The 27731-nt window shown below is 39.5% G+C and overlaps 1 protein-coding gene across 3 annotated transcripts in view; it reads left to right on the plus strand.

Moving 5' to 3' along the window:
- The window catches only part of REPS1 (RALBP1 associated Eps domain containing 1), a 61302-nt gene that overhangs the window by 7556 nt on the left and 26015 nt on the right, over positions 1 to 27731 (plus strand). For 2 of the 3 annotated variants that reach the window (XM_060753459.2, XM_060753461.2), the window contains exons 2-9: positions 3392 to 3515; positions 5608 to 5798; positions 16217 to 16370; positions 17032 to 17159; positions 17630 to 17792; positions 18349 to 18412; positions 22548 to 22702; positions 25795 to 25931. In XM_060753459.2, coding sequence (XP_060609442.2) covers positions 3392 to 3515; positions 5608 to 5798; positions 16217 to 16370; positions 17032 to 17159; positions 17630 to 17792; positions 18349 to 18412; positions 22548 to 22702; positions 25795 to 25931 — 1116 coding nt within the window. The remainder of the gene's footprint in view (positions 1 to 3391; positions 3516 to 5607; positions 5799 to 16216; positions 16371 to 17031; positions 17160 to 17629; positions 17793 to 18348; positions 18413 to 22547; positions 22703 to 25794; positions 25932 to 27731) is intronic. The other variant, XM_060753460.2, reaches the window with a different exon arrangement.

Raw genomic sequence — 27731 nt, forward strand, 5'->3', positions numbered from 1 at the left:
TTTAAAGAAAATTATTCAATTGAAAGAAAGAAAAGAATGAATGAGTACATCTAGTACAGTCTATAGTTAGCAATGCTGGATCATATTTAGCTGTTATTAATTGAACTGGAACTTATTGAGCAATATATGAGTAACAGGATGCTTGATGTAGTTATTGGTATAATATTTCAATGATTGCTTCTCAAGTATTGCCAGTCAATGTTTATACACACCTTACATTTCAAAAGGAACTTAGTATTGTGAAAAACATGCCTGTCTAACATATACGTTTTTAAAAATTGATTGGGAATGTGTAGCCTTCCAGCATTTTTGCACTGCAGCTCCTATAAGCCTTCACCATTACTTATGATTGTCATTTGAGTATTTCAGTTGAACAAAATCTGAGAGTTCTATATTCTCAGCCCTACTTAATGGGGCCATCATTGCTTTGGAGAGTGGAAAAGATAGATCAGGAAATACAAGAGATTGTCATCTACTGGGATATCTCTGAATGAGTTGGAGTATTTCACGTGGATGCCCTGTATTTAACAATAAAAATCACTACCCTTAAAATGGTGCTAATGAAATGAAGAAAGCTGCTGGGAATAACTTTTTTTATGTAGAAGGACTGTTGGCTTAATTTAGTTACCAGTCTAAAGGTTTTTAAATTGCAGATCTATGTGTTTAGCTATTGGATCTCAAATGTCATGTTAAAAAATCAAATTAGTGAGTTTTTAACTTTTAGCATAGCTTATTAGCATAACGGTTTTAAAAGAATGGGAAATTGGTGTAATTAAGAGGTACTACCCACAATTCAATATTTATTTACAGAGAATTACTGTGTCAGAATAGTTTTAGTTTCAGTCAGTCAATATTGGAAGTAGATTATAGATGGACCTGTTCGGGCTAATGTATTTCACCTGCCTAATATGATGACATCTGCATCTGCCTATTTCCACCAGCACTGCTTTTGTATCCATTCAGTAGTCCATAACATAAACAGATTTTTTTCCCCTCAGAGATGTATGCAAACACAAAAGATGGATATCTTCTTTTAGTAAAAAGTGACATTTTGTGTTCAAAAAAGGAAACCAGGCTTCTAATTTTTGCAGGAGAATGGGATTGTGTGTAAAAGTCAGTTCTTGTGGGTTTTTTCGGGCTATATGGCCATGTTCTAGAGGCATTTCTCCTGATGTTTCGCCTGCATCTATGGCAAGCATCCTCAGAGGTGTGTAAAAGGTCAGGAATTGGCCATCAGACCACCATAGTTGTATACCCACATGATACTATGATTTTGGGACCTCCTTTTGTGCAGCTTCAAGGCTATAGAACCAGTGTTACCTGGATCATTGATGATTAGGAAGATACTATTCTTATAGTTCGTAAGAGCTCCTTTGGTAGGAAGTTATTTTCATTTCCATAATCACATAGCATTCATTGGCTTTGTGATGTGTGCATTCTGAAATGTAGACTATATTTTTTGTACTTTTATATGCAATATGTACAGTTCTTGTGTACATAATGTTAAAAAACAGTCCTATTTCTGCTTATAATGTTGCAAATTTTTTGAACAAATGAAAATTTGTTAGTATTTGCTGCATTGCAGACACCATTTTTTGCTCTATTACATTTATCTTATAATTCCATATGTAGAAGTGATTTTCTGTGTTTATATTGACTATAGTGAATATAGTGATTAGTGTCAAATCACTATATTGAACAAAATTATGCCACATGTCCCAGAGTAGAGCAGGGCACCTTAGCTGTGATAATAGTCTCCAACATTGATTTGATGCTGATATTGCAAATACAGTATATACAGTATACGCTGACCCGAATATAAGCATGCATATATATATATATATATATATATATATATATATATATATATATATATATATAAATTCAATTTACTGGGTAAATGTATAGACTCGAGTATATGTTGAGGGTGGGAAATGCAGCAGCTACTGGTAAATTTCAAAATAAAAATAGATATCAATACATGTACATTAATTGAGGCATCAGTAGGTTAAATGTTTTTGAATCTTTGCATAAAACTGATTTAAGATAAGACTGTCCAACTTTGATTAAAACATTATTCTAACCTCCTTCAATGTAAACGTGCTTATGTATCCTTCCAATAATCAATGTTGTTCATTTTAACTATACATTTGGGGGGAAATGCTGTGTGCATATAAATGAAAAAAAGTGGGGAAAACTGGTGCTGAGAGAGGGGGAGAGGAAGGTGCGCACAGCACCGAGGGAGGAGAAGAGGAAGGTGCACACTGTGCCGAGCTAGGAGAGGAAGGTGTGTGCTGCAGCGACAGATAAGAAGAGCTGGGTTGTTACATGGAGAGGTGAGGGTCCTGGCAGGAAGGCGTGGGGCTGAAAGAAGCCAGGAGTCTCACCCAAGTATAAGCTGAGGAGGGTGTTTTCAGCCTAAAAAGGGGCTGTAAAACTAGGCTTATACTCGATTATATACAGTATGTACAATTTGGCTTGCTCATCTCAAACAACCTTGGCTACTTACAAAAACTAAACATATGGTTTTGTATAATATTCAGTTATATCTTCTCCTTTTTCCCAGTTTGCTAAATGCAGATTTCTTTCTATATGAATAAAACAGAACAGTTTTGCGTATTTAGATTGTTAAGCGTAGCAAGGCAGATATACTCTGAATACCAGTTACAGCTTAGTGAGCTCTTAAAATGAGATCATGTTTTTGTTCTGCATATTAGAATAAAAACATTATTTATTATAGAGGAAGGGGGGAAATCAAAGAACAAGATGTGAAAAGGTCATTAAAATTTGCATAGTCAAATTCCTGTATTTTCCATCGACAGAAAAATGTTGATACACAAAATAATTAATGATAGACATCAAAATACTACAATCGCATTAGTTGCCATAATAATTGTGGTGATGTTTTTATAATAGTACCAGGGAAATTAAGGGATAACCATTACAGAGGAGTCTTGGACATTTTTGCCTATTCTGAAGCATTATTAAGAATAAATAGTGAGTACAACTGTGATTTTCTAATATAGTTATACTTCTAAAGAAAATATTAAGTTTATATAATGTGCAGTGGACATTTGTTCACATTTCTTGTAGATGCACATACTACCATTTTGTTATTGTTTTTTAAAGATACTGAACAATTAAATATGCTTTTAGAATTCACTGTTTTTCACATACAGAAACATTTACACTGTCATGCAATATAAGACAATCTGTGAAAAAACTAGTAGAAAATATTTGTTTTGCAAGACATGTCAGTTGACAGTTTATCCAGTATCACAGCATTAGATCTGATTTTGGAGTCGTTTGTTGGTTATTTAGAAGAGTTGACATAATACCAGTTTTTATTTACAGATGTAATTTTACTTCAGATGTTCTGTTTTATCTTTAGATCATGGAACTTTGTGGTGCAACAAGACTTGGATACTTTGGAAGAAGCCAGTTCTACATTGCTCTGAAACTAGTTGCAGTGGCTCAGTCTGGGTTCCCATTGCGGATGGAAAGCTTAAATTCGGGTAAGCCTTGAAATAGGCATTGAAATATACTTGTTTGGAGTACTAAAATACTACTGTTGTATGATTCTTCATACCATTGGCTTGATTCCTTAACGAAATCTATTAAGAGCTTCTTTTCTGTGATTGGTTCTGCTGTTCCTACAACATAAGACAACTCTGTTCTGAAGCACCAATGAAGCTTCTAACTCCTGCAACTCCTAACTTGCCAGCACCTTCAATTTTGGAGCAACGTATATCAAACTATATACAATGCTTCACATAAATTTGGATGCATGTTAAAAACATATGGGTACAAAGTGGGCACTCAGCATCTGCTGGAGTTTGGTTTCAGGACATCCAGTAGATATCATAACTTGTGGGCGTTCAAGTTGCATTATATACAGTATTGTTGTAAAATTGTGTCTTTTATGTAAAATGGTAAAATCAAAATTTGCTTTTTAAGGAAAAAAATGTGGGGGAAATATTTTCAAACTATAGGTGACTGAACCTGTGGATGGAATATTCATGGATATAAAAGGCGAACTGTACTTGGGAGCACTGAGTTACCACTCATAGGTACAGGGAAAATAATGGGAAAGTTTGAATTGTGATAGATTTTTGCATGTTCCAGGAACTGCAGTCTTATGTTCATTTAGCATCTTTTCATAATGGCTATTTCCATAGTGGTAATCATAGTGATATGTTGCCAAGCAAAGCCCAGAATCCTGTGACAGCTTAAAGACTAACAAGTACATTAAGGTAATTGCCAGGATGGAAAATATATTCAAGCGAGAGCCTTGAGCAGAACCTCCTGCCAGTGTGTTTGAGAAAGACAGAAGCAGGTATAAATTTGTTAGCTGTGCTCTTTATGCTCACTACACTTTCCAGTTGGTGCATTTGAATGCATCACTTCTGGAACAATACATTTTTTCCCTTTGCTTAAAAATTAAAACATAGCAACAGGTTCAATATGCAAAAAGTTAGGTGGATTTTTTTCCACCATAGGAATTTCCGCCATATTTGGAGTTAGTATTGTATTATATTATATTATATTATATTATATTATATTATATTATATTATGTATGTATATCAGACATCGGCAGATTTTTTGATATGGGGGCCGCAATGTGTTTTAAATTTGACAGACAGGCCAGAGGCAGATGGAGAGTGTTTGTGTGAATTAATAAAAATAAAATTCTCATGCACATTGCATACATTGTGTTTGTAGTGCGAAAAAGAGAGAAAGAAAGGACAATACAATATTTAAAATTAAGAACAACTTTAACCAGCATAAACTTAAATGTATTACAGTGAAAGACCCCAGGGGTCATGCGACGCAACCCCTTTTGGCTCCCAGGAAAAGCACAATAAAAGCAGGAAGAGGAGGAGAAGGAAAGTGCAGAACCCTTCAGTATGCCTTGCAAAGCCCCAGAGGCTCCACGGAGCACACTTTAAGAACCCCTGCCCTAGAGAATGCTTGATTTTTTTTCAGGAGTGATTGGGAAGGCATAGCCTTCCAAGCTTTTTTGAGAAGCTATTGAAACCCCTTACTCTTTCACAGTTGCCCACTCTTAGTCTTGCCATATTGTGATCCATTGTGTCCAGAAACCAAGGATGTAGAGGTCAAAATTATTGCCTATGATATTCATAATTATTTTACTGCATCTTTTAAAAAAACAAATGAAGGCATGTAGTAACCCTTAGGACTACTGAGTTTCCCACCATAATCTGTCCTAGAATTTGCTGGAATTTAGCAAATATTTAATTATAAAAAACCCCTCATTGACATATTGCAGTGTCACCTGGACTGTTTCTCTTGAAGTTAAACCAAAATCAAATAACAGGATAAACATAAATTTGGAGAAAACACCTGCAGATACAAATGAAATGTTATAATCCACCAGCTTGTGCTGTTGTGAGATATATAGTAACTAGAGCTTTCCCTTGCTAAGGAGTTTTCAGTTGTCTTGGAAAATTCCATTACTGATCACATCATGAGTTTGGATTCTGGGTTGGAAATTCCGTTTCCTGAAATCTGGGGTGAAGAATGAAGATAAGCAATTTTTAACTTTTAAAAATTAAAATAATCATGTGCATTGTTATTTTTAACAGTTAAAGACCTTCCTCTGCCCAGATTTGTGATGTCAAAGAATGAACAGGAATTGAGGCATTCATATTCTTCAGATGCTGATAACTCATCCTCCTATTCAGGTGCGATTCCTCCCCCACCAGGCAGAATACAAGTTAAAAAAGGCTCTGTGAGCCATGATGTAGTCCAGCAACGTTCAACGACAGATCAACAGGTAATGAAATATAAAGTCTAGCACTTGAATATTCACTTCTCATGCGTGTCACTTACCAAAGGAATTCAAAGTATTTCATGTACAGTGTTCCCTCGCTACTTTGCGGTTCGCTTTTTGCGTACTTGCTGTTTCATGCGTTTTTCCCTCCTCAGTCCTCCCCCCCCTCCAGCTTTGAAGGGCCTTTCCTTCCTTTTGTTCGCTCTCTCTCTCTCTCTCCATCCAGCGAAGGGAAAGGCAAGGAGGGCTTGCTTCCTTTCCTTCCTTCCCTGACAACCACCGCATTGACAGGGAGGCGGGGGCGGGGAGGAGGAGGAGGGGGAAGAGGAGGAGAGGAAGGCGAAGAAGGCACATATGAACTGGGAGAAGGAGGAGTAGGGGAGGAGGTGGAGCCAGCGGGAAGTGTGGTGTTCAAGGGGAGGGCGGAAGGCAGGAGGGCGAATGTGTGAGCCGCCCCTCAAGAAAGGAGGAAGGACAGCCTTGGCCAAGCACCGCCTTATCTCTTTCTCCATCTTTTCTTTCTGGGAGGGAGGCGGGGGGGGGGAAGGAGGGCAGCAGGGAGGGAAAGGGGGACACTCCATCAGCTGGCTGATGGAGTGGCAGCACTTGGAGAGCGAGGAGGAGGAGGAGGAGAGCAAGGCGAGCGCAACTCCTGCTCCCTTTTCTTCCTTGCCTGCCAAGAGAGAGGGGCTTTCCCTGGTCAGCCTCTCCGGCGCCTGGTCTGGGCCTCGCTTGCTTCCTTCCCCTCCTCCTTCTCCTCCTCTTAGGCCCCAGGGAGGCCTCAGAGGGACGTCTCGCGGGGAGGGAAGGACCAGGACCAGGCTCAGCTGTCCACTGCTCTCTTTTCCCCCTTCTGCTTTTGCTCTTTATGCTTGGTAAGGGATTCTAGAGGCAGCTGCTGTATATCTGTCTGTTGTGAGAAGGTGCACACAGCTAAGGTAGAATCAGCTAAAGCAGGATTCCATTATTTCCCATGTCAGACTGAATTGCATTGTTTGCTATAGACATATTACTGCAACCTCACAACCTTGCTTACAATGTCATTGTAGCTGAAACAAATCTTTTTCATCCAAATAAAGGATGCTAAGGGAAACGTTGAGCAGGCATAAAAGGGTTTATAGAAAATTTATTAGCTGAGGTATGTCTGTATTGTAGTAAGAAAAATAAATGTACTAGCAATGTTTTGTGCCCCCAAGGTATCTCATTCTATGTAGATCTTTTGATGCTAAAAGTGGAACTATGTGATTAAATGTGAAGTTCTCAACATAACTTGGTACTGGAAGAAATCTTACTCCTATTTGGAAATAATAGGAGAAGTGGTTTTTCAAGAAATATAAAATAGTTTTTAATAAATAATTGAAGTTGCAGCAAAGATGGAAGGTGGTGAATAGGAATGGACCAACTATTTATTTTAATATTTCTATACTCAAGTGTGTGAGAAGAATTCAGGGCAGGTTCCAGACAGCAAGAGAATATAATACTTTTTATTTTAAAAACTATTTTAAAACTCTTACACCTTTTATTACCCTTTCACAAACCCACAGTCTAATCAGTCAGTGGTCCTTAAATCTCAAAAGCTTTCATAGGAAGTTTACCGTATATTCCGGCATATAAGACGACTGGGCGTATAAGACGACCCCCAATTTTTTCAGTTAAAATATAGAGTTTGGGATATACTCGCCGTATAAGACCACCCCTCTTCCAATGCACACTAAATTAAAAAAATTAAAAATCAGATTTGAATTCAAGATGGTAATTTTAATTCAAATGCCTATGACATGCAAGTTCCCATGAGAGGGACATTGTACCTTACATTGTACATTACAGTTGCTCTTTCTCCCTTGAATTTCATTTATACTCTGGGTCCTTTACATCATGCTGGCAATAAGTTAAAATAAACTGTTGCATGAAATAATTCTCATTTAAAGCAATTATAAAAACCAGCCAAGGTAAAGTGTCATATCAGTTCCCTTTTGCCTTCTCTCAGGCTTCTCCTATTGACACAGCCTAAAACAGCATTGGCCTTTTTAGCTGCAGCATCATACTACTGGCTCATGTTCAACAAATATTCCTTTCACAGAATCCTAAAGTTGGGAGGGACCTCTAAAGGCCATTTAGTCCAACCCCCTTCATTCTGCCTTCTTGCGGGGAAAGCACAATCAAAGCACTCTCGACAAATGGCTATCTATTCTTATTAATATTAATAATGGCGTTGGAAGGGAGCTCTAAAGGCCATCTAGTCCAACCCCCTTCATTCTGCCTTCATACAGGGAAAGCACAATCAAAGCAGCCCTGACAGATGGCCACCCAGCCTCAATAACAACAACAATAACATTAATACTAATAAAAAGTTGGAAGATATCCTTTAGGCCATCTAGCCCAACCCCCTTCTGCCTTCGTGCAGCAGAAGCACAATCAAAGCACCCTTGACAGACAGACTGCCATCCTCAATAATAATATAAACAATCATAAGATTCATGCTAATAAAGGGTTGGAAGAGACCCCAAGGGCCATCTAGTCCAACCCCCTTCTGTCTTCATGCAGCAGAAGCACAATCAAAGCACCCCTGATGGATAGACAGCCATCCTCAATAATAATATAAACAATCATAAGATTCATGCTAATAAAGGGTTGGAAGAGACCCCAAGGGCCATCTAGTCCAACCCCCTTCTGTCTTTCCCTGCTCCCCCTTTGCGTTCCTCGGCGGCGGCAGCGACGCCAGAGGAGAAGGGAGCCCCGGTGGCAGGGTTTTCCATGGGCTTGCTCTCCTCCTCCCTGGGCCCCCGCACGGCCGCGGGGGCAGTGGTGCAAGGAGCAGAAAAGCCATGCATGGGGTGAAAGAGGGAAAGGCGCGCACATCTCCCCCTTCTCTCTCATCCTGTGCGCACCTTTCTTGGCGGCGGTGGTGGCAAAGGCGCGCATGGGGCGAGAGAGAAGGGGGAGAGGTGCGCGCCTTTCCCTCCTGCCTCGCGCGCCTTTCCTGCCTCCACCACAGGAAGGCATCTGCGGGGCGACATCGGAGGAGGGAAAGATGCACCCTGCGGAGGTCTGCGCTGTCTTCCGCAGCTGGTGCACACCTTTCCCTCCTCTCTCGTCCCATGTGCGCCTGCCGAGGAAGGCATCTGCGGGGCGAGGACGGAGGAGAGGAGAGAGACCTGCGCTGGTGAGCGCGCTCACCCCTGCTGCTTCCGGAGAGCCTTCCAGCATGTCTACAGGCTCCTGCAGCAGCGCGGCATGGGCCAGACGCTCCATTGGCCTCAATTGGGTCCAGGAAGGAGAGAGGCAGCGTGAGGAAGGCGGCCCTCCGGCCTCCTTCCTCATGCTGACTCTTTCCTCACTGGGCCCAGCTGGGGCCCAACGGAGCGTCTGGCCCATGCCGCGCTGCTGCAGGAGCCTGTAGACATGCTGGAAGGCTCTCCGGAAGCAGCAGGGGTGAGCGCGCTCACCAGCGTAGGTCTCCCTCCTCCGTCCTCGCCCCGCAGATGCCTTCCTCGGCAGGCGCACACGGGACGAGAGAGGAGGGAAAGGTGTGCACCAGCTGCGGAAGACAGCGCAGGCCTCCGCAGGGTGCATCTTTCCCTCCTCTCCCGTCCCGTGTGCACCTCCACCGCCGAGGAAGGCATCTGCGGGGCGAGGACGGAGGAGGGAAAGGTGCCAGGTGCTCCGTTGGGCCCCAGCTGGGCCCAGTGAGGAAAGAGGCAGCGTGAGGAAGGAGGTCGGAGGGCAGGCCGCTGCGGGCGGATGTTCTCCTCCGCTGCCTCGGTTCCGCTGCCATTCATCATCTAATATGTCCGGAAGACAAGACGACCCCCAAGTTTTCAAAGGATTTTAAAGGTTTAAAAAGTCGTCTATTACCCCGGTTTTTACGGTAATCTTAGCTCTGTAATGCGCACTAGTCAGACCTCTTAAGGGGAGGCATTCCAACTGCAGTGCTACAGCACCATTGTTGTGCTGATAACCACGGGGCAGACACTTCTTTGGGTATTGTGTTCCTAGCCTTAGTCAGGATTCAGATTGGGCTCTAAAGGGAAATTGTCTTCCTCAATATGGAAAAATAGTGTTTTTGAACTCACTCACAGGCTTGTTTTGGACCTTATCATATATGTCTATATGAGTAACAATCCAATTTTTCTCCCAGTCTTCTGTGACTATCTGGTGCTCTATCTGCTTATTCGTATTTCTGCTTACTACCCTTTCATTTACTTTCGTTACTTCTGCTTTCTTTCCAGATTCAGGGAATGCAGGGTTATTTAGTTTTCCAGATGTCAGACCTGTGCCCAAGTAGCAGAGGATGTCAGGATGTGGAAGAGAGCCAAGGGGTAGGGAGATAGTTGAAAATAGTAAAAGAGGAAGCACATCAGTTACACAATGTAACAAAATTTGAAAAAAAATCTGTACCAGGTTTCAAAGCGTTATTCCCGCTTAATTGTGTGGTACTTACTTTGAAAGTATTGTTTTACTCCAGAAACTTTGTTTCTGTGACTGCCGCTATGTTGAATTGGTTGAGACTAGTGAGATATTCATTGAAAAACTATAGCAAAGTGTGCTGCAGGATGTCTTACAAAAAAATATTTGCAGTTTAATAAACCTTTTCCATGTTTTTATGATAGAACCAATTAGGAAATGACATTAATGACCCAGGAACAACAATTTTGATACATAGTGTTGTTTTATGCAATGAACATTAAGCTGAAGGAGACCTTCTGAAGTTGGTTAAGACTATTAATGTTTTGTTATTTTGTTATTTCTTATTATTCGTGGAATTGTCTGAACTTGTTGTCTTGCATATGTCACACTCCCTTTCAAGCATTTGTTCTTGAAATTTTGTTGATTTCTAGACACCAACAGTTGATAAAACAAACTAACCTTGTGCACCTTAAAAGCCTAAAGTTGTATTTGACATATATATATATATATATGTGTGTGTGTGTGTGTGTGTGTGTGTGTGTATAATCTTTATTAAAGAAAAAGTTTTGTTTAAAATTGAGTTACAATAAAACATCAAAGTCATAAATAAAGCATAGAATAAAGGTATACTTTTCATGGCTTCTGCCTAAGGGAGTATCTACAGTGTATAATTTAATGCAGTTTGACATCACTCAACTCTGGAACTGCCTAGCCAGGAAAGCCAGAATGAAAGCTAGAACAGTCTTCTCCCTGCTGCTCTTTCAGCAGCAGGCTAGAACCTTTTTATTCAGGCTGGTCTTTATAGAAAATTTTAAAGATTAAGTCAGGGGCTGCTGTGCTTTTTTTTTAAGCTTTAAATACGTTTTTATGGTTTTTAGTTGAATTTTAATACCACTAATATTTAATTCTGTTTGTATGTTTGTATATTTTAAATTGTATTGAAGTGCTTTTAATGTAAGACACCTTCCTTGTAGAGAGAAAAAGTGGGATAATCTGCCATGGTTCAATGCTGTAGAAAGATGGAAATTCTAGTTTGGTGAGACACCTGCACTTTTTGGCAGAGACAACAAAAGACCTTGTAAAATTACAACTCTCACAATTGTATTCCATTGACCAGTGGCAGTTAAAGTTCTGTTAAACTGCATTAATTCTACAGTGTAGAAGCCCTCTAGGTTTTCAAATGTATGGCACTAGTGTAAGTAGCCAGATATATATAGACATGAGTTTTTAGAAGCAGAATGTTGTCCATGAAAGCTTATGCCAAATAAGCTTTAAGGTTTTACCAAACTTTTAGTTGTTTTTGCTCTGGAAATGATTGTGTGTTTCGGTCTGAACTAGATATTCATTGCTAGATATTTATTAGCATTTTAGGTTGCAGCTAAACATAAAAAAACCAAGATTATGGCAACAAAAATTATTGACAACTGGGAAATAAAGGGAGAAAACATGGAGGCAGTGACATACTTTGTATTTCTAGGTGCAAAGATTACTGCAGACACAGACTGCAGCCAGGAAATCAGGAGACGCTTACGTCTTGGGAGGAGAGCAATGTCCAATCTTGATAAAATAGTGAAGAGTAGAGACATCACACTGGCAATGAAGATCCGCATAGTTAAAGCAATGGTATTCCCCATAGTCACCTACGGATGTGAGAGCTGGACCATAGGGAAGGCTGAGCGAAGGAAGATAGATGCTTTTGAAATGTGGTGTTGGAGGAAAGTTCTGAGAGTGTCTTGGACTGCCAGAAGATCCAACCAGTCCATACTTCAGGAAATGAAGCCCGACTGTTCATTGGAAGGAAGGATAGTAGAGGCAAAGATAAAGTACTTTGGCCACAACATAAGAAGAAAGGAAAGCTTAGAGGATACAATTATGCTGGGGAAAATGGAAGGAAAAAGGAAGAGGAGCCGACTAAGGGCAAGATGGATGGATGACATCCTTGAAGTGACTGGATTGACCTTGGAGCTGGGGGTGGTGATGGCCAACAGGGAGCTCTGGCGTGGGCTGGTCCATGAGGTCACAAAGAGTCGGAAACGACTGAACGAATGAACAACAACAACTAGCCTAAAGTTTTTATATACAACTAGCTGTACCCGGCCACGCGTTGCTGTGGCCCATTGTGGAGAAATGGAGAGCTGGTTTCTATACTATCAATACACAATTGAAGTGACAAGGTATCAACCTAATATAGGCCCATTTCAATCTCCTCGAGGCCAAAGGGTTACTCGGGTAACCCAGGGCCTGTGGAAGGGCCCTGGGTTACCTGAGTCCACACTGCCATATAACCCAGTTCAAAGATATTATATAGGTATTATTATTATTATTATTATTATTATTATTATTATTATAGATGTACAGATAGTATACGCATGTAGATATTATTATTATTATTATAGACACAGATATTATTAATAGCATATAGTTATTGTCATTATAGATGTATAGATATTATTATTACAGACCTATAGATATTATAGGCATCTAGTTATTATTATTATTATTATTATTATTATTATTATTATACGTAGATATGATATAGCTGTTATTATTACAGAGGTGCAATGGGTTAAACCCTTGTGCCGGCAGGACTGAAGACCGACAGGTTGCAGGTTCGAATTCTGGGGAGAGCGCAGATGAGCTCCCTCTGTCAGTTCCAGCTCCCCAAGCGGGGACATGAGAGAAGCCTCCCACAAGGATGGGTAAACATCAAAACATCCAGGCAGTGACCCCTGGGCTACATCCTTGCAGAAGGCCAATTCTCTCGCACCAGAAGCGACTTGCAATTTCTCAAGTCATTCCTGACACAAAATGTTTTTAGAGGTATAGATATTTGTATTAGTATTGGCATAGATATTCTTATAGGCATATAGATATTATTATTATTGATATGATATTGCTATTATTACAGACGTATAGATATTTTATTATACGCATATAGGTATTATTATAGATATATAGATATTATTGACAGACAGATATTCTTATAGACCTACAGATATTATTATAGACATCTAGATATTATTATTACAGACATGCAGATATTATAATAGACCTATAGATATTATTACAGACAGATATTATTATTAAAGACTGATATATATTATTATTGTAGATATTGTAGCCCAGGGTTACTATAAAGTAAAAATGGATGGCCATCTGTTGGGAGTTCTTTAATTGTGCCTTCCTGGACAGCATTTCCTGTTTTTAATACCACTTTCTTTGAGTACTGGACTTCATTTCCCAGAATTCCTTCCCATAGCTCAATATGGCTGAGCTTTCTGGGAGTTGAAGTGTGTAGAGATGTGTGTATGTATATATACACATACACACTTACACAGACACACAGAATCACATCCCTGCGAGTTCCCAGGTAGCCATGAGGTAAAGGGAAGGAAAGGGAGGGGAGGGGGTGGATCTGAAGGAGAGTGCTCTCCCTCCCTCCCTCCCTCCCTTCCTTCCTTCCTCTCCCCCTCCCTCTTCTGTTGGGCTTTTTAAAATGCCCAAGCAACAATGCAGAAAAGGAAGGCAAGCAGGCAGCACCTCCAGGAGGGTTGGCTCTAGATGTGAGGAGGAGGAGGATGCCACCTCTGTTTCTCTCTCGCTGGGCAAGAAGGAGGCAAAATGCTTTGGACCAGAAGTGTTTGGGAGGGGAGAGGCAGGGACTTGCGAAAAGGATCTATGGACCATCTTTCCCTCCCTCTCTCAAGCAGTTCTCTCTCACACCTCTTGGGTTTTTCCCCCCTCCTGCGGGACGGGGGCGTCATTTTAATGCATGCTCTATATAGTCATTTCGCTTTGTGGCAGATTACGTTTTTTCTGGTTAATTTGGGGAGTGGGTTGTGTGTGTGAAGGACATAGATTGCTTTGGTAGGTGTCTTGTGTTCAAATTTGGTGTCAATTCGTCCAGTGGTTATTGAATTCTGTTAATCCCACAAACGAACATTACATTTTTATTTATATAGAAGTTGGTCAAATTTCATTTTTCTTAGTGTAAATGTAGTTACATGTTTTAGCCAAGTTTTGTAAAATTAGGTTTGTAAGATACTCTATTAATTAATTTTTATTGGAAAACACATATCACATTTGAGGAAAAAGTTGTCAGAAGATGTAATTCTTGTCAACGAGTCCTAAAATTAGGAATATAAAGCTATTATATGAGTAAATAGGAAACCAGTGAACTAAGGCTTTGTAGCTACAGCTCTGCCCAGAATAATTACTCCCAGGTGTGTGTGATCTAGGGACCACCATTTATGTGTATAAATCTGCATTTCACATGTTAATGTTTTCCATATTAGCTTATTCTTGAAAAGTACTTCTTAGACACACTGATTCATCTGCAAACTGAGATTTCAGATCTTCAAAACCAATATAGATTGCTCCAGATTTATTCATGTAGAGGTGTTCATTAGTTACCTTAATAAATGATACATGATGTTGGTATCCTTTTCGTGTTTGCTGTAGTTTATCTTTCCCCAGTTCTCAGTTGTGAAATCCTGCAAAAACTTAGCTTTGACGAAAGATTACCATCCATTCCCTTTTGTGTTTATTTTATAATTCCATCTAGATCTCTTTGAAGTAATTGGCTGAAATTTTAATCAGGGCAGGAAGCTTAGCTGTGCTCTGTTTAGTAAGTGAAAGGAAGATTACTTCTGTGCAGTTATTCCAAGCATGTTCACTTTGAAATGAGATTCATAGAGTTCAATGCGATTTGCTGCTTAATAAAAGTATTATAGTTGAAGTTTTTTCATTTCTGCAAATCTGCCATGTGCAGGTGATTTCTGTGTAGCATGTGTGCCTTTCACCAGCATCTCCTGATTTGCCTGGTTTGGGTAACAACCCATTTGAATATTAGCTTTCTTCGGTATGGGATGGAAAGGACAGAATTTGGATTGGTGCCACTTCTACAGAATACATCCAGAATCTTGAAGTAACTCAGTAAAATCAATGACATTATTTAAATATTTTTTACAGTAACTAGGGCATAACAATCCTGTGGCATAGTAACAAAACTGTTAGCATTGTTATGTTCAACATAATGAGTTATTCCAAATATGCTTTGGAGACCCAAGGCCATTTTAAAAGAAAATTTAAAAATTACACGCATTTAAAAGTAGGAGCAAAAGTTGTTCATAAAATGGGAATATCTAAAACACTGATCCCGGTTAACATGACTATATCTTTAAATTCAACTAAAATATTAGTTCTTCAGAAAAAGTAACTTTGCATGTTAGCTTTTGAAAACAATGGCCCATGTTCTGATTATATGTCTGTGGACTAAAAAGAATTCGATTGACTGTATAGCAATACTGATGAAGGGAACTCTTTTGCTAAATTCAATGGCATGCTCATGGTAGGATCAGAATTTTCGGCCCCCTCCTTTCACTTCTACAGTCTCTGACACTGAAAATCTCTTCTGGAGAGTTTGCCAGTCCCCCCCCCCCCCCAAATTTCTTTTCTGTTTCTGCAAAGCAGACTTGCCAGAAGAAACAATCTGTTAAATACTGCCCCTTGTATCCCCAGGATCTTGAATGGTGTTGGGGATACAAAACTATTTATGTGTTGTAATATTGCAAGATTCCTAATGGAACATTTGAAGAGAATATGCCACAGATTTTAAGGAATCCGTTAAGCAAAACAGTTGGTTCAGCACCTATAATTCCCTCAATAGTGTCCTTCTGAAGATTTTGAAAGTGCAAAATCTTGAATGTGAAACAATAAATTATACATCCACCCACCCTACCCCCGCATTTCTTATGAATTGGGTTCTAATAATGTCCTATAAATGAAAACCTATGGAAAAATACAAAAATTAGATGGTCTTTGAGTTATAGTCAACTTTCATCAAGTTACTGCATGTAAATGTTTCAATGTTTATTTTCACGTGGATACCAAAAGACATTGTTTATTTTACAGTTTATGTTTTAAAATCCTACTTAACTTTAAAATGTTGCAATTATTCTTCAATATAGTGTTTTAGACAAGAAATTGCATAAAGACTTACTTTGTTTCATTAGGAATCAACATCTCCAGTAGTTTCACCCCAGCAGTCCCCACCAACCTCTCCACATACATGGCGGAAGCACAGCCGACATCCCAGCGGTGGAAATAATGAGCGACCTCTTGCTGCACCAGGGCCGTTTTGGACTCCCTTTTGTGAAGCACAAGCAGGTATAAATAAATGTCGTTCATTAAACTTTTAAGTGTTTCCTCAGATTGTGGAACTCCGAGCCCTTAGTATCCTCTGGGGTTTGCTTCCAGGACATCACGTGGATACCAAAACTCATGGATGCTCAATTATTTAGTAAAATGTTGTCTCTTATATAAAATGGCAAAATCAAAGTTTGCTATTTGGATTTTTTAAAAAACACACATTTTCAAGGTGTGGATAGTTGAATCTGTGGTTGTAGAATCCATAGATACGAAGGACTCGCTATAACAGAGACCTGTTATTTCCAGTATATTTAGTGATACACAGAATCTCTAGTGAAAAGTGTGTGTCTGAATACTGTTGTGGTTCTATCCAAGTTTGCATTGAAAAAGACACCTAGCTCCTACACAGACCTTGGTTCAAGCTTCTAGAATAAATGTCTCTATAATCACATTAGCTTCAATGCTATACCAATTCCCTTCCATTTTAAAATAGCATTTAAATATGAAATGGGAAACAAGACTTGAAACTTATAGCCTCACAGTACATGTTAACAGTTTCTGATCATCCCATTTCAGAGAAATGTCATGGTGCATTTGTATGTCTCTAGAAGTGTTTCAAGGCATACCTTTTAATAGGTTGTGTGTAAATCTTCAAAATGAACTGTGTTCTGATTTTCAGGCTCCTGTAATGCTAGTGATCCAATGTGGTCTGGCCATTCACCACCACCACATCAAGAAACCTGGGTCAGTTTTGCAGATAACACACCAACCAGTACTATTTTAGCCATGCATCCTGCTTCTGTCCAGGTGTGACATTTTATTGGTATTTTTTTATTTGCTTCATTCCGGTCATTTTCATATCGTTGCCAAATATTCATGCTGTGACTCTGAATGTGAATGTGTTTGAGAGTGATTTCTTACATATTCTTTCTATCTAAAATATAACAGTGAATAAATTCTTGGTAAATGAATTGTTATATTAAAAAGCTGCCAACATTTTCAAATTCAAGCTTTCAGCTTTTTTGTGCTTAATTTTTCAAACTGCTATTTGCATATTTTTTCATAACTTTCTGTTGCCTACATGAATGTTGTCATCTCTGTCTATTTACATAAATGTTCAGAATATTTTCTTTAAAGCACTACCGACTAGCACTGACTAGAACACAACTAAAACTACTTCAACAAATAACAGTTGTTTCTTTTTATAGGCAAAAATATAGAAAATTATAGGCCACTGATGAATTTAGGTAATGCTGAAGAACAATCTTTCATTACAGGATCAGACAACAGTACGAACTGTAGCATCAGCTACAACGACAAATGAAATTCGTAGGCAGTCAAGTAGTTACGATGATCCCTGGAAAATAACAGATGAACAAAGGCAGTATTACGTAAATCAGTTTAAAACCATTCAGCCTGATCTAAATGGATATATCCCAGGTGAGTTCTTTAGGCACACATGTTGTAACAGGCATAACAGACACTCGTATAAGTTTTCTCCTGGTAGAGAGAATGGGTTGATTTCTAGAAATTCCACAAAGGGAGTTCCATTCACTTGAGTGCTCTCATCATCCGCCACGACATTGATGGAGTTGCATTGATTCACCTCCTTCCCTGCAGCTATGTATATCTCAAAAAAAAATTGAATAGGATTGAAGGACTCTGAATAATAGCAAAGAAGGCTACAGAGAGAAGGGGAGAATTGCCATTCACCTTCTGTTTGCAGTAAACTCTGCTAGATCAAATCACTTTCGGAGAATAGAAGGAATCTGTATGTTCATGGAAAGGCACCTTAGGAGCCAGACTTCTGTTTTTGTGGGTGTTAAAGATAAATCTAGAATTTTGTGATGAGTACTACACTAAAATTTGGGGGCAGAATATGACTCCTGAAAAAATAAGAGGGAAATTAATAATCCCAGTTTACTGTATCTTTTTTAAATCCTTAAGACGATAATTCTAAAATAAAAGTTAAATATTACTGTTTTAATATTTTCAGGATCTGCAGCTAAAGAATTTTTTACAAAATCAAAACTTCCTATTCTTGAACTTTCGCACATTTGGTAAGTGTGAAATATTAGGTTGGGGTAGATGCTTTAAGAATCACATTTGTGGAGTAGAAATGCCTAGCGAGAGAGACTTTTCATCATTTGCATTAAAACATCATTCAGTGTCAGTGATACTTGGAAACTTAAATCTATTCCCATTATGATCAAACAGTAAGTTCTATTTGAATAGACCTTGAACAAAATCTTGATTGCCCTGACCTCAAGTATAATACGTAGTGCTTTGTAACCAACTGTTTATGGGAGGCTTGCATGAAGTAACTAACAATCTGGATTCACCCTCTATTCCGTAAAAAGTATTACATTTTGTACAATTTTCAAACCAATATTTACGCTGAAAACAAAGCTATTCAATATATTAAATAAACTTTGATATGGTGCTACTTTTCTAGCATTCAAATAATCTTTGTTTAACCTTATTGCATATGCCAGAATTTATCCATCTTGTGCCTATATGTACAGTGGCCTCATTATTTGAATGGAGCAAATAACCATTACATTTGCCATTACATAAATTACCTATCTCCATACCAGTCTGGACACAAGGGGTCATGTGATCTTGAGTTCTTTACTGTAGACTGTTCCCTCTTTCTCTCAATTTAAAAAATCCTGCTTTGTCACCAACATGACTTTCAGGTGTTTTTCTTGGTTTTCCAAATTTATTTCACCTTCATTTCCTTCCCTGAATCACAGACGAAAAGATAAACTAGGGGAAAACATTATCTCCCAGAACTAAGTTCAACATTCATTTTATGGTCAACATCGGTTTTTATCATGTGGAAGAACAAAGAGGAATAGAACATTAGTAAAGGAAAGGTGGTAGAGAATGTTTGATCTGCAGGTGATTTTTCCCTGCAGATTGTGTCACTAAAACATTGTGTCACTAAAACATACAGAAAGTCCCCAAATTTTTGTATTTACCATATCTCTACCATCAAATTGAATTTACCATATCTCTACCACCAAGAGTTGTATGGGATGCATTATATTGTTTCCACGAGATTTTTTTTACTTTTTTAAGCTACCTCAACATCCAGATTTTCAGATTAGACTTTAAGCCATGGAAATATAGGAAAACAGACATCCTATTTATTTATTGTGTCAGAAGTGAATTGACGGTACAGTTATAATGTATTTTATAAAAACTTGGCATTATACTAAATGTCCTTTGACAAGTAGCTGGCCACTTGGAGTGCCTCTGGTGTTGCTGTAAGAATGTCCTCCATTGTGCATGTGGCAGGGCTCAGACTGTATTGTAATAGGTGGTTTGTGGTTTGCTCTTCTCCACACTCACATGTTGTGGACTCCACTTTGTAGCTCATTTCTTAAGGTTGGCTCTGCATCTTGTGGTGCCAGAGTGCAGTCTGTTCAGCGCCTTCCAAGTTGCCCAGTCTTCTGTGTGCCAAGGAGGGAGTATCCCATTCGGTATCAGCCATGGATTGAGGTTCTGTGTTTTAGCCTGCCACTTGTGGATTCTCTTGCGGAGGTGTTCCTGCGAGTATCTCTGTAGAGGTTAGAGATCTATTTCTTTAAAGCATTGGTGTGCTGTCTGATATCTGAATGGGATGGGCCAGAGATGCCACTGCCTTGGTCCTTTCATCATTGGACGCTACTTCCCAGCAGATGTCAGGTGGTTCAATACTAGCTAAATAGTATAATTTCTCCAGTGGTGTGGGGCGTAGACATCCTGTGACAATGCGGCATGTCTCATTAAGAGCCACATCCACTGTTTTAATGTGGTGGGATGTGTTCTACAATGCGTATTCAGCTGCAGATAGCAAAGCACAAGGGCAGATGTCTTCACTGTGTCTGGTTGTGATCCCCAGGTTGTGCCGGTCAATTTTTGTATGATACTATTTTTAGCACCCACTTTTTGCTTGATAGTCAAGCAGTGCTTCTTGTAAGTCAGAGCACAGTCCAGGGTCACTCCCAGGTATTTTGGTGTGCTGCAATTCTCCAGTGGGATTCCTTCTCAGAGGTGCCGCAGTGCTGTTGCTCAAAGTAGGTAACCACCTGCATGGTCTGATTAACCGCAGTGGTTAATTATAGTCACCATAATTGAAATGACCCTTGACCATCATGCTGAAAAATATTGTGCACTTGAATTTTCCATAGGGATTGGATTCATGGCTACTATTTGATCTCCAGAAAAAAGAAGAGTGCAAAATTAATTTCCCCTCCCCTTCTTCTCCCTTGAAAAAAACAACCGCTTTTGTAATGAAGTGGCTTAAGGGCAATACAGTCCAGTAAGGCACAAGAAAAACCACTTCTTCTCAAGGGGATCTTCTTACAGAAAGCTTTAGGTGTCAAACCAGATTATCTGCGGACAGAAGGGGACAGAAGGATGTAATCTACCGTTTGGTTTTGTTTCTCCAGGTTTTCTAAAAGATTCTTTGAGATCCTGCTCCACATAAAGCCCGAAATTAAGAAACAAAAGAGATATAATTAGAGAGACAAATGTCACTGGGTTTTGTTTTTTTTACTCTCCTCTCCCATTCAAAGGCCCTCTCCTACTTCCTTGTAGGACAAATAATACAGTAATTTACTCAAAAACAGAAAGGTCAAGGAATAAACTTCACAAAGATGAAATTTTTCATCTGGAATTCTCAAAAATGATTGTTTTTAACTGGATTGTTTTTAACTGGGAAATGTACGGCACATCCCTGGTAGTTTTCACAGTTATTCATAGAGAGAGAGAGAGAGACAGAGAGAGAAAGGGCCCTCCCACACAGCCCTATATCCCAGAATATCAAGGCAGAAAATTTCACATTATCTGAGTGTGGACTCAGATAACCCAGTTGAAATGCTGCTATTGTTTTTAGTTTTAGTGCCATTTGTTTCTTCCTTTAAGCCTGAGCGATTGTGTATGGGTGAAAGACTTCAGGTTGCCAATCTTGCTGGAGCTAGCCCCCAAAAAGAGACAAATGTCAAGTGAATGTTTAAGGAAATAAGAAGGCAAACCAGAAGGAAACCGACTGTTCTTATGTGATTTGAAAGAACTATATGAATAATGCTAAAGATTTCAAAAGTAGACTCTCATGGCCCTTCCACACAGCCCTATGTCCCAGAATATCAAGGCAGAAAATCCCACATTATCCGAGTATGGATTTAGATAACCCAGTTGAGAACAGATATTGTGGCATTTTCTGCTTTGATATTCTGGGATATAGGGCTGTGTAGAAGGGCCCAGAGACAGAGAGGAAGTCCTGCACAAAGAGTCAACTTATATGACTTGCCCAAAAGCAGGCAATCATCAGTGTGAGAACATTGTGGTATTTTCATCATGGCTAATGGCCTCTTGCTTAAAAAAATACCCAAACTGATAATGAGAATCGCATATTCCTCCAGGTGTTCTTGGACTGCACCATCAGAAGTCTTATCCACATAATTCCAGGTAGGTAGGTAGGTAGCTTTTTAGTCATTCCCTCAACAATGTCCTACTTAGGACAAGAGAAAAAGAAAACAGGAAGATAATATGACCTGTTACTGAGTTCAGGAGCTGTGAGAGGAGCATTGCCCCAACAGTTGTCCCTTGTGTGCTAGAGTGTGATAGTTCTTTGCAAGTTTAGGGAATTAAACCAGTATTTCCTCATATAAATATTTGCTGTATACTAAAACAGCAACAACATCACAGAATGCCTATCTGTCTTTCTTAGAGCAAAAAACGATCAAATTTCCCACTGATGCATCCACAAAATTGCATTTTGCTCCTCTGTAAATGATCGTGCCTTTGATCCAGCGGAGAGTCCTGCTAGCAGAATGGGAAGGGAGGTGATTTTTGACCATTCACTCTTCCTTGTTAACCCCCCCCCCCCCACACACACACACACACACACACATCAATTTGTTGGAGCCAGTTTTCAGAAGGCAAAGGACTTTATAGGAACTGTTTTTAAAACACCTTTTTCCTTCTATATGCCATGAGCTATGTTCAGATCTCTTTATCCAAGCTAGTATATTTTAGAATCAATGCCAGGCTCTGTAATGGTTTTAGATTTGTTTAAAGAAGCTAGCTCTACTAAAACTTTACATGTATTATACAATATTTGAAAGAGAGCTAGAGTTACATAAAACATTTTCAAAAGAATGTGTTTTAAAACAATGTTTAAAAATGGTAATTTTGTCTTTTCAGGGAGTTATCTGATTTTGATAAAGATGGCGCATTAACACTGGATGAATTCTGTGCTGCTTTCCATCTCGTAGTTGCTAGGAAGAATGGATATGACCTACCTGAAAAACTACCTGAAAGTTTAATGCCCAAGCTGATTGATTTGGAGGACTCAACAGGTAGTTTTCTTCTCAAACATTTACTACTTCATCACAACCTTCCTAATGCCGTGACCCCTAAATACAGTTCCTCATGTTTCCTCATAACCCCCGACCATAAAATTATTTTTGTTGCTATTTCATAACTGTAATTTTGCTACTGCTATGAATTGTCATGCAAATATCCAATATGCAGGATGTGATAAATTTCATTGTCATAAATTGAACATAATTAATGCATAGTGATTAATCACAAAAACAATATGTTTGGGGGAGTATGGACAACAGATGATGGTATTTGCAGTACCTTCGACCGATTCGGCTCTGACTTCCACAGCCGAGACCCCCATAAATGACAGATTTGGACCAAATATGGCATACAGAACTCCCATGACCAACAGAAAACATTGGAGCGGTTTGGGAGGAATTGAAAGTGAATTAGGGGAGATATAGTTCACCTACATTTGGAGAGCACTCTGAACCCAAACAACGCTGGATCTGAACCAAATTGGCACAAATACTCAATATACTCAAAGTTGAGCATTGATGGAGTTGCGGGGGATTGATTTTGTCATTTGGGAGTTGTAGCTGCTTAGATTTATAGTTCACCTACAATCAAAGAGCATTTTGAACTCCACCAACAATGGACTTTTACTAAACTCCCATGACCAACAAAAAAATACTGGAGAGGTTTGGGGGAGTATGGACAACAGATGATGCTGTTGAAGGTATTACAAATCCCATCATCTGTTATACTTAACAATTGATATATATTACTGTTAAGCACTTACTTTAAAGTTGAAATATCTTTGATGATGCTCTGTGCTCCCCCCGGCCTGCATGCACGGTGTGGGGGAGTGGCAGAGGACCCTTCATGCGCCCCCTGCGTGTAGCTATTCACAAGACCCAGCATTCCACTGGCCATTGCCATGGCAGCTAGCTTGGAATCAGGCTGCTGTAAGTGTGAAGTGTGGCAGACCTCGCGCCGAGGTCCCCTCGCCCGCCTTGCACCCTCGCCGGATGGCGAAAGCGCGAGGTGGGGGAGGGGCTTTGCGCAAGACCTCACGCCGAGGACCCCTTGCCTGCCTCGCACCCTCGCCGGATGGCGAAAGCGCAAGGCAGGGGAGGGGGCTTTGCGTGAGGCCTTGCACCAATGACGCCCCGCCCACCTCGCACCCTCGCCGGATGGCAAAAGTGCGAGGCAGGTCAGGCATTTTTGCAAGAGGCCAGGCCTCACGCAAAGGAGCCCTCGCCTGGCCCGTGCCCTTGGGGCGGGGCCAACAGAGGCGGCCTCGCAACCCCTCCGAAATAGCCAGGCGACCCCCAGATTGAGAACTGCTGCACTAGAGAAAAAAAATCCGCTTAAAATCCAGTTTCTGCCTCCTGTGGAATTCTGGGGTTTGCAGTTTAGTGAAGCTGTTAAAGGCTCCTCCCTAAACTACAAACCCCAGGATTCTGCAGGAGGCAGTGGCTAGTTACCAATTTAAATACTATTGAAAGTTATATATTATATTTAATATGTACTTCTTTAAAATATGCCACTTTTAATGTAGGACTTGTTACTATCTTTTGTGAAACAAATAGTATTTCTCAATCCTACAACTTTGCTACAGGCATTCAAAGGAATGAAAAATCTCTCATATGTTTGTCCATTTTTCTCTCTTTTCCATACAAGTTATTCATGTTCAGGGTACTGCAGAGTAATCTAAGCTTTGAATATTGGATGTAGTCAGACTTTGTTTCATGCACTGGTCCTTTCTGTCTGCTATGCACATGGAACCAGTTTTATAGAGTTTTGGTGACTACTGTGAAAATGAGTTCCGTAAATCCATATTTGGATCAGATTGAGCTCTAAAACATGAATGGAAAGTTTGTCGGACTCTTTGAATGAAATGTTATTAATCTTTTTAATAATATATTTCGGTTTTAAAAGAGCCCAGTTATTCCACATTCTTAGTATGATAATGCATATCCACTATTACTGTTTTGAACAAATGATTATAAATATAATGGTAGTAAAAACATATAGATTATATAAGCTTGCACGTGTTAATGCCTCATGATAGCAGCTTCCTTTCTGCAGTAAATTGTTGTACTGCTTATTTGAATATTGTAGTTTGATCTGTGAGAAGTCTCATTATAGTTTCTGGAGTTGGTTGCACCTTATATAGTGTTGTCCTGACACTCTTTCACTGTGGGGGAGGAGAGAGGAAAACTTGATTCATCTGATCTTCCTGGTATTTGTTCGCATTTGGAGCAAAGCAGTATGAAAATACAGCAGAAATTGTACTTGGTACATGGCGCACATTCAGTCATACAAGCTGTTTCATTTTTGTAGCAATCTGAACTGAAGGTTAGAAATGAATTGAGTACTTGATTGTACTTTTAAAATTTGAAATATGAAACATGAAATTCCTATGATATAAGAACCTGCAGCAGAAAAGACTACACTTTGATGATTGATAAACAAAGTCTGTTTTAGAAGTTTAAGATGCTTTAGAATTCCAAGAACAGTTGCTGAAATTGGCAGCCTCTATAATCTCTGTAATAGTCCTGTTTGACACTCAGACCTTGCTAGATTTCAGCCAGGACTATCCCCTTGTTCATGAGCTATGACTTGGAAATAAGTTTCTGGCATTCCATTTTCTGTAACATTTAGCATTGGTATTAAATACATGAAATACAAAGTTGATGAAATACAAAATAGGTAAAAATATTAACAGATAGGAAAGCATTTTAAACTAAGTGCTAGTTCCCTTGTCTCCCATAAGTTTGAAAGGATTTCTTATTTGCTTTATGTAGCAAGTTGGATACTTTGTTCTTCCTTCCTACAACACCGCTTTGTACCCCATCCCAAGCCACTCTTGATAGTTGAGGGATCCCATGGAATAGTATATGATGGAGCAAAGTGAACTGTTGGCAAAAGGGAAGTTGGGACAACTTGGTGAGTTTGCCTTATGCCAGAAGACGGTTCTAGATGAAAGACAGTTAATGTAAATAAACAGATTTCTATAGTTGTTAAAGGAGGTTGATGCATGAGCAAATCATGGTGAATAATGACATGAATTCAAAATGGTAAGTCATTAATGTGCTGTTCTGCTTTGCATTCATAGTGGTTCCTGTGTCAGAAGTGGGAGATCAGACTGGTGATGTAGGTTATGCAGCTTCACCAGCTGAAGCACCTCCAAGCAAATCACCATCAATGCCATCACTAAATCAAGCATGGCCTGAACTGAATCAAAGCAGTGAGGTTAGCAAAATGGTCTTCTCATTTGCTGGAAGTTTCTTATTTTAAGAGTTCAGGCATGGCATAATGTAGCTTAAATGCTATAATATCTTGATTGTCTGCTTCATTTTGAGGTTTCACTGGAGTAACTATTAAGGTATCTATGTCAGGGATGAACAGCTGTGCAGCAGCTAACTTGCCCCTGCATCTATCTGGAGGCTGCACCAATAAACTCTTTAGAAGTGATGCCATGTTCCTTCTGGTCTACTTTTTCAGCTGAAAAAAATGGCTAAGATGGTTTTGAGTGTTGATGGATGGGAGAGGGAAAACACTATTTTGCAGTTGTTTTACTTTTATAGTTTGAACTGTTTGTGAGTGTAAAATCACTTTGAAAGTGGCTTGAAAATGTAGTGGAAAATGCTTGGAGGGCTTTGGAGGAACCACGAAAGTGAAATTCAGGACACACTTTCTGTTTCCTGATACGCAGTCTTGTTTCCAAGACATAATATTTGGGAATATTTGGGATTGTCGACATTTGCTCAATTGTATATCTTTTCCCAGAGGTAAAGTTTTGGTTGTGTCTGTGATTCACATAAATGGAGGAAAGGTGTCTTATGCCTGCATTGAGTCACAAGTTGAATCTTCTAGAACTGGGTGATTTCAGCAGGAACTCTACTGCCACTTCCACTCTGTGCTTCTTTTCCTTGGGTCCTTCTCATCCCTTGTGTGATCAGCATCAGGGGAATGTTTTTGGTATTATGTTGTTCAGAGCCAACTTTTTTCTTTTTGTAAATACATTGTATATTTTTTAGCAGTCATAATTCATGCTCTTTTGTTTTCTGTTGTTGGCATAGTTCTCAAATCTGAATCGTGAACCTCATGGACCCTTTTCTTACTGTGCACTGGCTGTGAGATAATTTCAAAAGTTTGCTTTATAAGGGCATCACAATAAGGGCATCTTAAGAATTATCACCTGAAGTTGAAACTGGTTATTTATGTAGAGATTCAGTTAAATTAGTTTTGAAAAACCGTTCACCACACACTGATCTCTCTATTTTGAAGACAACTTCTACTATACCAGTTTCCAAAGTGATGGCATCCCAGACATTTTTGGTTCAGATTTGCAACCTCATTAGGCTTTAGCAACATCCAAGCTCTCTTTAGACTTGATATTTTCTTGTCAGGATCCAGGGCTCTGCCAGGCAGAGGTTAACCAAACTGTTTCACTTAAAACAGCAACTTAAACTTTTGGCTGTTTCAAGTTCTGAGTCCAAAACATAAAGATAGCACACAAATGAAGATACAAAGCAAAGTCTAATTAACAATGAGTGTACTGCAAAGCCAGTGCAGGAGCAAGAACAAACAGTAGCCAATGTTTTGCAGTCCCAAGAGTCAAATGCCAAGTTCCTTAACGTAGTGTGCAAGGTTTCAGGAATGCAAACCATAGTGAGAGTTCCAAAGGGCAAGCCAGATAATCAAGAGTCCAAGATACAGATTTCAAGGATTAAAAGTACAACAAGGTCCAAGATGAGGTTACAAGGTCAGTAGTGTCCAAAGCGAGGTTCTCACCAAGTTGCAAGGTTCAGCAAGGTAATAACACTATCCACCAACCTGGTGGAAAACATAGCCAGCATCCATGTTCAAGTAGAACAGATACGTTTCTCCCAAAGGGCAGTCTCTTGCAAAACTCATGCAGCTGATCACAGCTGCATCCCATTTCATCAGGCCTGCCTAAATCATCACTATAGCCTGTGAATTCTTACATACAGATCACCCTGACCTTAAGAACTAGGAGGAAGATTAAACACTTCCATACTTTCCACA

The sequence above is a fragment of the Anolis sagrei genome, chromosome 1 (genome assembly GCF_037176765.1).
Source record: "Anolis sagrei isolate rAnoSag1 chromosome 1, rAnoSag1.mat, whole genome shotgun sequence".
NCBI classification, from domain to species: domain Eukaryota; kingdom Metazoa; phylum Chordata; class Lepidosauria; order Squamata; family Dactyloidae; genus Anolis; species Anolis sagrei.